At 44.3% G+C, this 14641-nt stretch overlaps 1 protein-coding gene across 1 annotated transcript in view; it reads left to right on the top strand.

Annotated features, from left to right (window-relative positions):
* PLA1A (phospholipase A1 member A) overlaps positions 1 to 14641 on the top strand; it is a 65880-nt gene that overhangs the window by 14743 nt on the left and 36496 nt on the right. Inside the window, exon 2 of the mRNA XM_084835399.1 lies at positions 13777 to 13978. Within this exon, the coding sequence (XP_084691525.1) occupies positions 13777 to 13978 (202 nt within the window). The remainder of the gene's footprint in view (positions 1 to 13776; positions 13979 to 14641) is intronic.

Below are 14641 nucleotides of genomic sequence, written 5' to 3'. Positions count from 1 at the left end.
GGCCCCGGATCTTAGAGCTGTGCCCTGGATCGTTCAAGCTGTCCTAATTGCCATTTTTTACCATTTTCCCATTGACTTGCATTGGAAAACAAAAACGGCCATAACGTTTTAGTTTCTATGATAAATACATGAAATTTGGAAGCTTGGTAGCCCCCATGGAATGGATTAAATCTGCCAAATTTCAGGCAGTTAGGTCCACTGGCTTTTGTGCTGGTCACAGGTAAATTTGCTATTTTCAAGAAACTCTGTCAAAGCAAAGTGCTATATTTTTTGTGTGCTTCCACATATGTGCATGGAATTTGGGGACCTGGAAGCCCCCATAGAGGTGACTGAGCCTGCCAAAGTTCAGACAGTTAGGCCTAATGGCTTTTGTGCTAGCCACAGGTAAAATTTGCTTTTTCCAAGAAAATCTGTCAAAGTAAAGAGCTATAATTTTTTTGTGCTTCCACATAAATTCATGGAATTTGGGGACCTAGCAGGCCCTATGGAGCTGACTGAACCTACCAAATTTCAGACAGTTAGGTCCAGTGGCTTTTGCGCTAGCCATGTGTAAAGTTTCCTTTTCTCAAAGTCTAAAAAAGTAAAAACTCAAGTCACCCAGGGGATTAGAGATCCTAATCAGAAGGTGTTTAAGGTGACCATCAGGAGGTCACTATCCCTAATCTCTGGTGTAGGGTTTTTCTGAGGTACAAAAAACCTCTCTCCCTCTACTTTTCTTTTCTGCTCTTACATGCCCACTGTTGTGAGCTTGCCTGCAATGAAATTTGGAAGAGGGAGAAGGAAGGGAAGAAAGAGCTCCATGTGAAATACTGGTATTTCACACAGCACCTGATTTTACTGCCCCAAAGTGGAACCTTTGGCTTCTGCAGAAGTTAGCTTCAGTACAGCAAAGGATCCAATCAGCCTCCACAAACTTCTTTCTCCCGCTCCACTTTAATTTCTCCTATAGCTATAGGACTCAAATAATCCCAAAGGGAGGGTTAGGACTATGTGGCGTCATGATCGAGGAAATGCTGGGGCTTTTAAATAGGTTCTACAGTTCTTAAAAAGCTAGAAAAAGCCCTTAGCCACCTCACCTCTTAAAGTTCATTTAAGTACGTGCAAACCTTGCAAACCCTGCACAGCCTCCTAAATTCCTCTGAAGGAATTCCTCTGAACCTCTCTGAAAGGAGCCACTTGGCTTAGGGAATTCTCTCTACCCCCCCTCCCCGTGCATGTTTCCAATAACCATTCTTCTTTTCTTCTTCCCTTCCCTTCCCTCCCCTATCCTGTTCTTTCTTCCTTTCTCTTCTTTATTCCACCCAGAGCATATCTTAGGGATTCTTAAAGAGAATACTCTTCGGTGGGCAAGAGAAGTTCTGAACTGTATTTGACTTTATATGAACAGACAAGAGGGTTGGTTTTTCTCCTTCTCCTCTCTCAAGTCTTTGAGAAAAGGGAGTTCACATGGTCGCAGAGAAACAAATCTGGGGCGGTTTTGTCTGTCAGTTGCCATTATCCGGCAATAGGAAGGGCTGCAGTGGCAGAGCACCTGCTTGGCGTGCAGAACGTCCCAGGTTCAATCCCCAGCATCTCCAGGGAGGGCTAGGAGAGAATCCGGCCTGAAACCCTGGAGAGCCGCTGCTGCCAGTCAACAGTACTGGGCTAGATGGACCCAGGGTCTGACTCAGTATAAGGCAGCTTCCTATGAACAGAAAGCTTTCATAAAAAATAGGAGTTTTTGGTTTGTTTTTTAGGTGGAGGGGAGATAAATGCTGCTCATTTATACAAGCCTATGTATGCCTACTCAGAAGCCCCATCATGTTTAATGAGGCCTACCCTCAGGAAAGTGTGCATAGGATTCCAACACAAGTTATTTTTGCAGCGAGGTTTTCACCTTGATGTTCTGCATGTTTACTCAGAAATAAGTCCTGAGTTGTGAGCATGGTGCTGCAGGCTTAATACAGTGCCTACCCAATTCCGTCTAATGAATTGACTACCCTTTCAGCTCAGTCCTATGCATGTTTTGTCATTTGTGGGTTTGCGGGGGGAGGTTGGCATGAACTCTAGCTTCATTGGTGAGGGAAAGGCACTTAGTGCATGCTCAGAGTTTCTCCATAACTTAGCCCTAGTTTTGAAAACAGACTCATTGGCTGAATCCTGGTGAAGTCTTGGCACAAATGAAGTTATGAGGAGGAAGATGCAATGAGAGCTTGTGCATAACAAGGAGGAGGTAGAGAGCAGTTGCACAAAACAAGACATCTGTTTTTAAGAAGAGTTGCTGGAGGATGGTAGGATGAGGAGGGATGGTTGCATGGAGGGGAATAGAGTTGGTAGGGGGAGAATGTAAGTGCTCAGTGGTGAAAGAAAACAATTCTGCACATGCTCAGAGGCACTCTCTATTTAAGAACATAAGAAGAGCTGTGCTGCACCAGACCAAGGTCCATCTAGTCCAGCATTCGGTTCACACAGTGGCCAACCAGATGCCCATTGGAAACCTACAAGCAGGAGATGAGTGCAATAGCACCTTCCCACCCATGTTCCCCTGCTGCTAACATTAGTGAAATGTAAATACATTCTAGTAATTCTAAATTCATATGCATGTTTATATCCTTCCTAAACTTCGCAGGTTTCTTGCCTCGGGGACGCCTCTAATACCTGTGCATTTCATACTAATTTAACCAAAAACTATCAGGGAAGGAGTGAATGGAAGAGAAAGCAAATCACTCCCTCCCCCAAACTGGAGAACTCCCCTTCCACATGAACTGCTGCACCTATCCTTCTGAAACTTTGCTGGTTTCTTACTTAGGGACAACTGTAGGCTGTCTGTAATCTTCAGAACAATGGTCCACAAGGGACTTCCGGTAGGAGCCATGTCGCCCTGGCAAGCATCCTGCGGAGGCTCCACAGGTCGCCTCCTCAAACAGCTTTTAAAAGGTTGAAAAACCTTTTCATCTCCTGGAATTAAAAGGGGAAGCTAGAGTACCATCTGAATAAGATCTTGGAAAAACAACTCCTTTTGTGGAGCTGCAGAAGAGCTGGACTCTAAGATCAGTTGTCCGGATCGTCATCTACTCAAAGCTGTTTTGAAATTCCTATGTAAGTAGGAGACTTCAGGGCTGACGAGTTCCAAAAGTATTTATGGATTAAAAATACCAACAATAGCTGAGGACCTGCACAATCTGTTGAAGTGACTGTTTGTTTGTAATTATACTTACTTGCTTTCTTTATGGAAGAGGAGGATGGCAGCATCAAGGGGAAGGAAAAAAGCCGTGGGACCACCACCAACTCCCCCAACCCCTCCCTTGGCAAAGGTTTCTAGAGATGCCAGAAATATACAGGAGTTGCTGGCTCTGATAAAAATTTTGTCTTCTCAATTAACAGAATAGGCTAAGAGGCTGGATACAATCCAAGATTCTATTACTAACCTTCAAGGGGCTGTGGATTTAATTAATAGTTCTTTGCAAAAGATGGAATTGAAGGTTAATGCTCTCCAAGACCAGGTGTCTGCACAAGAGAGCACTATGCATGCCTTCCATAATATCCTGTCTGCGAGAATTTCTCAACTGGAGGCATATACTCGTAGAGCAAATCTGTGTATCATTGGTGTCAAAGATCTGCCTGCTGATATAAGTCTGTTTAAATTCTTAGATAAATTTCTGCATGAGCTACTCGCTCTGCCATCTGGTTATTTACTTGATATTGAGCATGCATACTGTATTCCAGGTCCAGTTCATGGCACCAAAGGGACTGCCTATACTGTTACAGTTCAATTTGCAAGAGTTTCCACAAAAAATCATATTTTGCGCTTGGCAAGGGAAGTGGGAGACTTTTGGGGGGGCTGACACTAGACAAAGTTATGTTATTTCCAGATTACACTAAAGAAATCATTGACAAAAGAAGGCAATTCACCAAGGCAAGAAATCAGGCAAGACCAATGAAGCTGCAATATCATATCAAAAATCCTGCTATATTTTGCATTCTTTTTGAAGGCCAGATGAAAAAGTTTTTAAATCATGAAATGGCAGAGGCTTCGCTAGCTGGCGTTCAAAGTATGGCACGGGAGACATCTTCCCCAGCCTCATGAGCTGGGAACTTTTCAATTATTATTCTTTTTTGGATTTATTTGGGTTATAAGGTCCAGGGCAGTATGCCAGTCCAGAGGATTGTTTACATATATCCTCTTTTTTTCTCTCTCTCTTTCTTACTTCCTCTTTTTTTACATTAGACATAATATACTGTATAATAACATTCCTATTTGTGTGTGTATAGATGTGTATACATTCATATATAGATTTAGAAATGACACTATCTAAAATATAGATAGCATAAAGTTGTTATTATTATTACTTATCCTTTTTAATTTCCTTCCTTTTTATTATTATTATCATTATTATGAGACTTTGATTAGTAATATTTTTGGCTGGTTAAATTGTTAAGCTTTACTATTATATGTTTACTGAAGGGCAATATATGGTTATTAGAAATGAATTGTAGGCTTGCTCCCTTGCTATAAGACTGAAGATATGATACTGAAATGTAAGGTTGATTATCTATGCTGTACTGAATTGTAATATTGGCAATATTATAGGTATAACTTTTAAGTAGAATGATACTTGAAGTTTGCGTGTAATGCAGTTTAAATTTAATCCTTTTAAGTAACTTTTTAATATATTTTTTCTTACTTGCTTTCTTCGTCCTCTTCCTTCTGTTCTTTTTTTTTCTTTTTTGTTATTGCTGTGTCCTCCTAAGAATACTGTATTGTTGAAAAGTGTAGATAATGACTAGGTTGTTGCTACTGTTTATTTCATTTTGTTGCAGAAATCAGAGTCAGAGAGACCACGGAGTGAAGGAAAAAGAGTTCTTCTTTATTAACGCGTGGGCTTTATGGCTGGAATCACTTCCAAAGTGCCAAAAGCCCTGAAGTACATCAGCAAATTGTTTTTATAGACATTATGACACATATGAAAAAGCTCCTCCACCCCCCCTCCGTGTGGTCTTGCAGTATTCAGCACTTTCTCTTCTAGCACCATTGTTTATAGCACAGGAAATGGGTTATAGGGCATGATAAGCAGAGAACATGATAACTCTGACCTTAGCCTTGTTGACAAGATAAGAAATTCCTGCGTCTCTTTAGCTTGCAAAATGTATTCGAGGGAGAAAGAGCTCAGCAAAAACATGAGGCATGAGGCTACTTAGTCTGACCCTCTACATTGCTACTACATTTCCCCCTTAAATGCATAATTTCATTACAATTATAGCATTTCTGATAAGCGAATGCTCATAACAGTCTGCAAAGCACAATACAAAACTTTTTTATAACAGACATATTACTTAAACTTCTGTTGGGCTATTAGAGCGTAGAGGGCGGCAGTTTTACTAGTCGAGACATAAAACAGATTGGTTAAACAGCGCATAAAACAAGGAATGCAAAGGCATAACAGTATCCCTATGAACAACACTGGTAGAATTAGGATGAACAATGCTTTAAGCCAGCTAAAATTTGGGAGCCAAGAGGTTAACTAATTTAGCCAATTGTTTTGTCTCATTGTTATGTCAGCTACTACATTATGCAGATTATTGATTTGAACATCTATAGCATTACTATTATCAGTCAAATTAAAACAACAAAGCGTCTGGTGTACTTCACAGCTTAAATGATGGAGGAGAAAGAGATAAAAAAAGCCTGTTTGCAGGTATATCTCTTGGCAAACAAAAATGTTCTACTCCCGTGATGTTAGCCAGGTGAAGCCAGTAATTATCAGCGAATCGCTGGGACAGACTTCCCCCTCCAGGGGCAGACTCTTTAGTACACGTTATTAAAAAAAACACACACAACACAACACTACTACTACTACAACCCGCATGTTTTGTTTTGTTTTTTTGGGATCTGACCGTACGCTGGGCAGCTATCACCTGGCTAGCTGCAGTAGGGTCTAGTCCCCTTCTTCAATTCTCTCCAGTTGCAGGTCTGACCGTACACCGGGTGGGCGGTCTCCAGGTGCACCTACAGTAGGGTCTAGCTTGAGTTTTCTTACTGTTTCTTCAGAATGACTTTTAAAGGATTTTCAGCTACAGTTTACCCCCCCCCCTTTTGCTTTCCTGACTCGTGTTTAATATATCCAGGGTTTAATTCCAGCTACCTTCACAGCTGTGGGGGTGGAAAGTATGACAGTTTTTGGTCCTCTCCACCTGGGAGTTAAAGGGTAATTTTTCCACTCTTTAACCCATACTTCATCTCTTGGTTGGAAAGGATGAACTTCTGTGATGGGAACTGAGGGACTATTTTCTAAGACAAAGTGATGCTGGGCTTGAAGAACTTTGCCCAGTGTTTGGACCTTTTGTCTAAGGCTAATGTTTGCTTGCTCTTGATGCCGCTCCAGTGTCAATCATGAAGTTAATGTCACGGCCCCTCACAGTCAATGTCATGGCCCCTCACAAGCTGTCCCCTCTCTCGCCCGTTCTGGCCTCTTTGTTTTTCTCTTTTGTGTATTTGATTCATTTCATTTGCACATTCACGCCACCAATGTCTATCTTGTCTGCACTGGGCACACTGGTTTCTTTTCAAGAATCCTCTGCCTCTTCTGGGTCTTCTTCTATTTCCTCGTCCACGTCTTCTTGGGCCTCTGGGTCGAGGGGGGTATACTGGCGATAGGCATCTAAAAGACGCTCCAAGTACGCTCTGGGGCCTTGGTGGCACCTTGCAGCACTTTAGACACCCTGGTCATATTAACTGACTTCTTCATACCTGCCCTCATGGCTTCTAACAGCAGGGTTTGATACTGGGTGAGGCGCTCTAGCCCCGCTTATGTGTTGGGATTCCAGCGAGAGTTTGTTTTTGTTTTTATAAGGAGACTTTATTGGGTAACTTACAGCACACAGGCGTACCCAATGGTTGGATCAGACAGCTTCTCTGAACCACGAGCCATTGGGCTAAATGGGTTTTATACCTAGGGATGTACGAAAGTCACTTACCTTTTCGCAGGGGTGCTTCGCGGTGGGGGGGAGGCGCTTCGCTTCTCCCCCCGAAGTTCAGGCGAGGGGGGGAGCCGTCCCGCCTCGCCCGGCTGAAATTCAGGCTGGGGGGGAGGCTTCCCGCCTCGCCCGGCCGAAATTCAGGCCAGGGAGAAGCGCCCCATCTCCCCGGCCGCGAAACAAAGTGTTAAAAAAAAAACAACCCGTGATAGGCTACATAACGATTAACGTAGCCTATCACGGCTAGATTTCCAAAGTCAGCCGTGATAGGCTACGTAAATCGTTACGTAGCCTATCACGGGTGACTTTGGGGGGGAGAAAAAGCGCATACGCAAATGGCGGCGGCCTATGGGTGCCGCCATTTGCGTTCCTTAATTGGTCCCGGTAGTCTACGTAAAGATTTACGTAGACTACGCCGTAGTCTATGTAAATCTTTACGTAGACTACTGGGACCAAATAAGGAACGCAAATGGCGGCACCCATAGGCCGCCGCCATTTGCGTACGCGCTTTTTTTTCCCCCCAAAGTCACCCGTGATAGGCTACGTAACGGTTTACGTAGCCTATCACGGCTGACTTTGGAAATCTAGCCATGATAGGCTACGTTAATCGTTACGTAGCCTATCACGGGTTGTTTTTTTTTTAACACTTTACTTTGTAATGGCGGCGGCAGCCGGTCGGAAGACCGGCTGCCGCCCCCGCCCCCGACAAAAGGCCGACAAACCGCCGCCGGGACCCGCCGCCGGGAGGCACAATCGCCAAAGGTAAGTCCCATCCCGGGGGGGCGGGGGGGCAGAGAATTTCACCGCCGATTTCAGGGGGCCGAATGCATTGGTGCTCGGCCCCCCGAAGATTCGGGGAGAAATTCTCTGCCATCCCTATTATACCATACATGTTACCCTTGAGGCAGCACAACACCAGCAAGCACCTTGTGTGCTGGTTACCCAGCACTCATTTTCAGCATAGGCTAGAAGTGTTTGGTTCTCAGGCACAGCCTCCTGTAAACAAACTTTGCTTCCCAGGCAGAGTGCTTGATAACACTCTCACTCATTAGTATGGAATGTGCTAGACCACGCTATTTGCCCTTTGAATCATTTTCACATGCTCAGAAGGCTTAGAGGCTTACTAGCAAGGGAATTGCAACAATAATGAACTTAAGCAAGCACTGTGGAACTCTAGGCCCTTCTTACACTGCAAATGACTTGGCTACGCTCCTGGGGCCAATACATTCTACCCTCAGATTATCAAAGGCCGCTAGCAGTCTTGCCCAGAGGGCCGGATCTTTTTGCCCTGCTGTTTTATCACTAGGGGGTTGACATCTACTTCAATGTACACTTTAAATGCGATAGCCATATAAGCAAGCACACAAAGTTATAAAGCAGCCAATAACAGTAAGAATTATTGCAACTACTCACTTTTATCACCCCCTGATCTCTTGAAACTAGTCTGAAATCAGGTCAAAGAGGGACTCCCCTCTTAGGTGCTGTATTTTTTTCACTTTGCACATACAGAACCTTGTCGCTGTGATTCATCACACTCTGCATGTGAGTGAACAGCCCAAAGGCCGGCTATTACTTCTTCCTCCTGTTTGGGAAGAGAAATCTCTCTCCCCCTCTCTTGCTTTCTCTTTCTTGCTTTCTCTCTCTTGCTGATCTGCCTGTATTGCAGATCATGTTTTAAACTTTTTACATAAAACTTTCCGCTCCATGCACCAGCCTTGTCTCTTCACTTGTCTTCTCTGCAAGTTAAACTCACTCACTTAAACCTTTCTGCCCTACACTAGTCCCAATGACGCACATTTGGGATAGGCTCTTTTTCCCCTTCTAGTTACATTTTCTCATCTTAAAGAACTATTACATTATTGTGGCTACTTTACCCCCAGATAATAAGCTCCAGGCATAATCAGCTGCTTCCAATTCACCCTGGGGGAAACTATGGCCACGCTTTTTCTCTACAAATGTTCTTTCTCTTTGCCTCTTGCCTCCTTTCTTTTTTTCCCCTTCTCTGTCTGCCACTTTCTCTATTTCTCTGTCTTTCTCTACTTGTCTCTGTCTTTCTCTACTTGTCTCTGTCTTTGCCCCTGTCAACCATTGGGAACCACACTCAGTATTATTTGGAGTTGCAACTAACAGTAAAAACATCTGCAAATATCACATATATTTTATGATATATAAGAAATCATAAAATACACACAACAAACTTTTTTTGCAATTTAACACAATGAATGAAAAACACTTCTTGCATGGTAAGGCATGATGGAGCAGATCCAGCAATCATACTGCTCTTCTGGCTGCATGCTCAGGGCCCATCAAAATCAAGGGACGGGCATACCCACACACGCAAAGAGTTCTAGGTCACCGTTTTTGCATCGGCAACTCTATGCTGTATGAGTTCTGGCAGAAGGAAATCTAAGAGTCATAGATCAAACTCAGCCTGTTGTACACTGAGCTGACTACAAACACAGACACATAGTCTACAGCAATGAGAGTTCAAGTTTATGAAAAGCCTCACAGCACTGTCTGAACTAGGGAGCTTGTAAACACATGGCCAGTGCTTCTGAGTTTTTAATGGGTCGACGTAGAAATCTCAATTTAAGCTATTTCAAAAACATTAAAAACAACAAAACTTTCTCTTTTGCAAGGAGAGAAGGAGCTAATTGACTATGATCCCCTCTCTTTTGCAAAAGTAAACTTAAAGCTACAAGGCAGTTTTAAACTGCATGGCTAAGTCAGGGAAAAAGCTCTCGGGGCTATCTATCACTAGACAAGCTAGCCAGGGATTTACAATATCACACACACACACACACCCTTCTTCTCTTCTCCCTCAACCTGGTACACGAAAGCAAAGTGCCGAAACTCAGGACGCAGGGGGGTGATGGGCATCGCCTTATACTTGCATTCTTTAGGCAGCCATTAATCTTCTTCCGGGAGGCGGTAGGGTGATTTGCAGGACTTCAAAGCAAGCTTCCCAGTTTGTTTGTATTTGTAAATCCCAAGCTCAAAACAGGACAGGATGAGGTACAGGGCAGCCAAATCTTTGCTTTGGCATGGGCAACAAATAACTCAGGTCAGCTTTCTTCGCTGGGGTCTCAAACAGGAAAACAGTCTTAATTTAAAGTTGTAACATTACTGACAGCGTCAGCTAGCCAGCTACACAGATCTCACTGTGTTTTTTTAAGACAGTTACTCTAATATCTTCTTTTCTTCTCAATCAGGTTGGGTCTCCCAGCTTACACAGTTTATTGCAGCTTCCAGGAGCATGGTAGTAGCGTGATTTTGGCTTGGCCAGGAACATGCTGTCTAGTTTCTCGGTCTCTTCAGCACACACAGTCAGGCAGTCCAACACTGGACACTCAAATCAGTGAGATTTCTTTATTGCAGGGAATCCCACGGCAAAAGCTTAATGGTTACGCTCTTCAGAAATCATATAGCTGATGGTCTACAGGCTCTATGAAATTCTAGGACAGTTCAAAGCTAAACATGGTTACCTTGACAGAGATCTTCAACATGGTCTCTCCGCTTCATTCTGCCTTGGGACCGTCCTATGGCACACTTTCCACTCGAAGAGGGGTCTAGCCTTGTCAGGGTGGACACTGAGCCCATAGAATCCCAGAGTAGTTCTGATTCTGAGGAAGAGCAGTCGCTCCTGGGAGAGGAGCACGCTCATCTTTCCCAGGACCAACAGCTGACGGAGATTCCTCCCACCAGCATTCCTAGTTTAGTTAGCAGTCCAGGGAGTGACCGAGCACAGATAGCAGACTTGGTGGATGCACGACGCAGACGCAGAGAGCGGCGCCAGATGGAGGGCGCGGAAAGGAGGCGTAGTGCCCGGTTGGCGCGCAAACAATGGCTGCACCCAGAGGATCCAAGGGAAAAGGGAAGGGACTCTCCCTAGTCCTTATGTTCAGGGGTCTGCCAGTAATTCCTTTTCAAACGGGGACCAACTGTTCCAGCTTAGGGCATAGGTACTGTGCTGCTCAGATCTAGTTGCAAACGGTATAGTTGTTAAGTTGTAAAAGAAGAATAAAGCTTTGAAAGGAATCCCTTTGTCTGTGTCTGGACTTGGCTACTGGATTAGACTGAGAGAGGCCTCCAAGGAGCCCTTGACAAGCCTGTGCCCTGGGGGCTGATTCTTCACCTTTATTCTATTTTGAGCCTTCATCTTCTGGGTCTTCATTTTCAGTTTCCATTTCTTAGGGATTTCATCCCAATTAGGCGAGGTGATGAAGTTGCACAACTCAGAACGTTGTGGGCAATTCTCCTGTCCCCCTCCCGGCGCACTAGGCTAACGGCTACTTCTTCGGCCTCACACTCCTACGCTTTATTAAAAGCCAGGCTGTCTTGCAACATTTCTCTAATTAACAGCCTCAGATCGTGTTCTTTTTTTTTTTCAGCTCAGCCTTGAGCTTTTTGCTGTTTCCTCTCTCCATTTTGAATCCTTTAAAAAAAAATTATTTTTTTTTAACATACATCCCAAGGGGGTGCAAGTCTTGCTTCCCCCACCTCCCATAGCCTCCAACTTAAGATGAAGACGGACACAAAGAGGGAAGGGGATTGATCAGCAAGTAAGGGGTCTCACTGACCGACACAAGAGGACTTTTCACACCACGCACTTTGCTACTGGCCTGGGCACCCAGACGGTCAACGGCGTGCGACAGAAACCGCAGTAGCCACTTACACAATCTTTTATCACTTCATTCATACATTCCTGCGTAGAGTGGGTTACACTATCCCACTGTTCCACTAGAGCGAAGCAGTTTCCTCAGCACCTTGCTGAGTACTAGTGCCTGCTCGGGGAGTGTTCAAGTCCCCCTTCCACCCCAACTGGGTGGGTTCCCCTTGTATACGTATACTTACACTGGCCTTTCTCCTAAAGGCGGGGCCCACTTTCAACCTCATACACTTGCCTTTCTCCTAAAGGTGGGGCCCACTTTCAACTTCATATACTTGCCTTTCTCCTGAAGGCTTTAATGTGGGCTTCAACTCAATTGCAGCTGGAATATGGGTAGGGCTCAAGTTCCTTCCTCCGCTTCCCGAGGTTCCCGAGGTTCTCTTGACGTGCACAGCCGTTCGGGCAGCCTCGGCGCAGGCTTTCTCCCGTTCACCCGAAAAAAAGGTCGGTGGTGCCAAGAAAGGGAGGCGTGCGCCGAGCTCTCACTCCCGGTGCGGCGATGAAGAGCAGGCAACTGCCACCTCTCTGTCTCAGTGCCTGCCACAATCCGAGTCATGGCACCATTTATGTTGCAGAAATCAGAGTCAGAGAGACCACGGAGTGAAGGAAAAAGAGTTCTTCTTTATTAACGCGTGGGCTTTATGGCTGGAGTCACTTCCAAAGTGCCAAAAGCCCTGAAGTACATCAGCAAATTGTTTTTATAGACATTATGACACATATGAAAAAGTTCCTCCGCCCCCCCTCCGTGTGGTCTTGCAGTATTCAGCACTTTCTCTTCTAGCACCATTGTTTATAGCACAGGAAATGGGTTATAGGGCATGATAAGCAGAGAACATGATAACTCTGACCTTAGCCTTGTTGACAAGATAAGAAATTCCTGCGTCCCTTTAGCTTGCAAAATGTATTTGAGGGAGAAAGAGCTCAGCAAAAACATGAGGCATGAGGCTACTTAGTGTGACCCTCTACATTGCTACTACAATTTATAAAGATAAAAAACAGAATAAAAAGTATTTTAAAAAAAGAACAATGGTCCACAAGGAACATAGGGAGATAAGAATGTCCTCTTTTGGAGACCTCACAATGTCAAGGCCACCCTTGCACAAAAACTCTTGTGGCTAGCATTCTGAAATTTGGCAGGCATGATCTCCTCTGATGGGGCAATGAATCCTGAATTTTTTATCCAATTCTTCCAAGGAATTAAAATGTTATTGGCAGTTCCCTTTAAAAGAAAATCAAAATATAAACCCTGCACCTATTTTTCTGACATTGGGCAGGTGTAATCCCCTTCTAGGGAGCTACTATGCCTGAAATTACCATCCAGTTCTGACCAAGAGAAAAAAGTTACAGTTTTTTTTTCTAATTACCCATGCTAGTCAACAGGAATTATAAAGACCCATTTTTCCAAACCTTGACTCAGGTTTGGTGCTGAGCTGAAGTGGTCCGACTACAAATTGGCCAGAGCAGAAGCGGGATGTTTTCCAAAATGCTGAATCGGGGTCTGAGTTGAAGTGGGGTGGGGGGTCAGTGCACACTTCTTATATATGTATGCATGTAATCTATACACACACGCAAGCACACTGCATTCACGCCCGTCCCCACACACACATATATATTAGATACACGCTTAGACTTGTCTATGTGTGTGTGTGTACATATATTTATATATGCAAATTTATGTTATGGGCCTGTGCCCCAGATCTTTTCAGACCCTAGCAACGCCCCTGATCATGACTGATCACGGGGCACGTCAAATAAAGCATCAGCCTTAGGCAATAATTGGTTTGTGCTAGGAAACACAGGGACAGGATACACCCCTTGACCGGGGACATGGTGAAAAGCACACCCCTGGGTAGGGCCAGCACACCTGAGGTAAATGCGGGGGTTGGGGCACACAACAACTATACCATGGAGAACCCGACTTAAGGAAAATAATTGGACTTAAAGTAGTCTCAGGAAATCCGTTTTTTCCATGAAAAGCTCCAGGATGGCTGCAGGATGGTCACAACGTCATGTGCCCCGAACAACCTCGAAATGGAGCCAGCTCGCAGCAAATCAACCGTGGAGACACCCCCCAGGTTGGGGAAGGCTGCATTTTCCCATCCACTTTGTACCTAACAGCTGGCTGTGCTTGTTTTGTTTAAATCTCATTCTAGGGTATGGAAGTATTATGAGAAATCAAGAATGCACTGACTTCCAGTCTGCGAGGTTACTGGGGAGTACCAATCTCAAAGTCCAGTTTCTTCTCTTCCACTCTTCAAATCCTAGCTGTGGACAGCTGCTTTCAATAAGTGAAGGCATCCAGAACTCAAGTTTCAATGCCAGTTTGGGAACCAAAATAATCATTCATGGTTTCAGGTACAAACATACAACAGTAGACAATTTGCTCTGCACGTGCTACAGGACTAAGGGAAAGGAGGGGGTTCTGGTAACCATAAGCAGTGGATTTGACTAGTAAGCCTAACCAAAATTTGTAGAACTCTGTTTTTGGTGCTCCACTGAGTTCAATTGGAGTATTTTAACTTAGGCCACTTCTTTTGCCCTTCTACTTTTATTTATTTCATTATTTATAGGCCACCTTTCAGGGGTACCCATTTCAAGGCAGCTCACAGCATATTAAAATGCAATATAGTAGAACCACAAAATAATAATATAAGACCCAACCCATCTAAAAATATAATAGCAGCAGCAGCAGCTAATAACAGTAGGAGCTATATAAAACAATCATGGGATCATTAAAAAACTGTCCAGAATTTTTTTTTAAGTATTTAGGGTTCTCCTAAAAAGTAGTAAAGAGGGGGGCAAACAAATCTCACTGTCAAGAGAGGTCTAAGCTGACAGGGCCATTGCTGAGGAGGCAGAAAGGGGTCTGAGGGAGTTTAGGGTCTTGACAAATGCCCACCACCACCATTCATTTGTGGCGCTTGCACCAGCCAAACTTTGTTAACTGTGGGATCACACTAGCAGTCAGGTTATGCTGGGATAGAGACCCTGACAACAACATATCTTCAAGATCCAAGT

This window comes from Heloderma suspectum, chromosome 2, assembly GCF_057233095.1.
Source record: "Heloderma suspectum isolate Gila_16-S chromosome 2, 16-S_ref, whole genome shotgun sequence".
NCBI lineage: Eukaryota > Metazoa > Chordata > Lepidosauria > Squamata > Helodermatidae > Heloderma > Heloderma suspectum.
The sequence above is the reverse complement of the archived record's forward strand: the minus strand, read 5'-3'. Positions and strand labels throughout refer to the sequence as shown.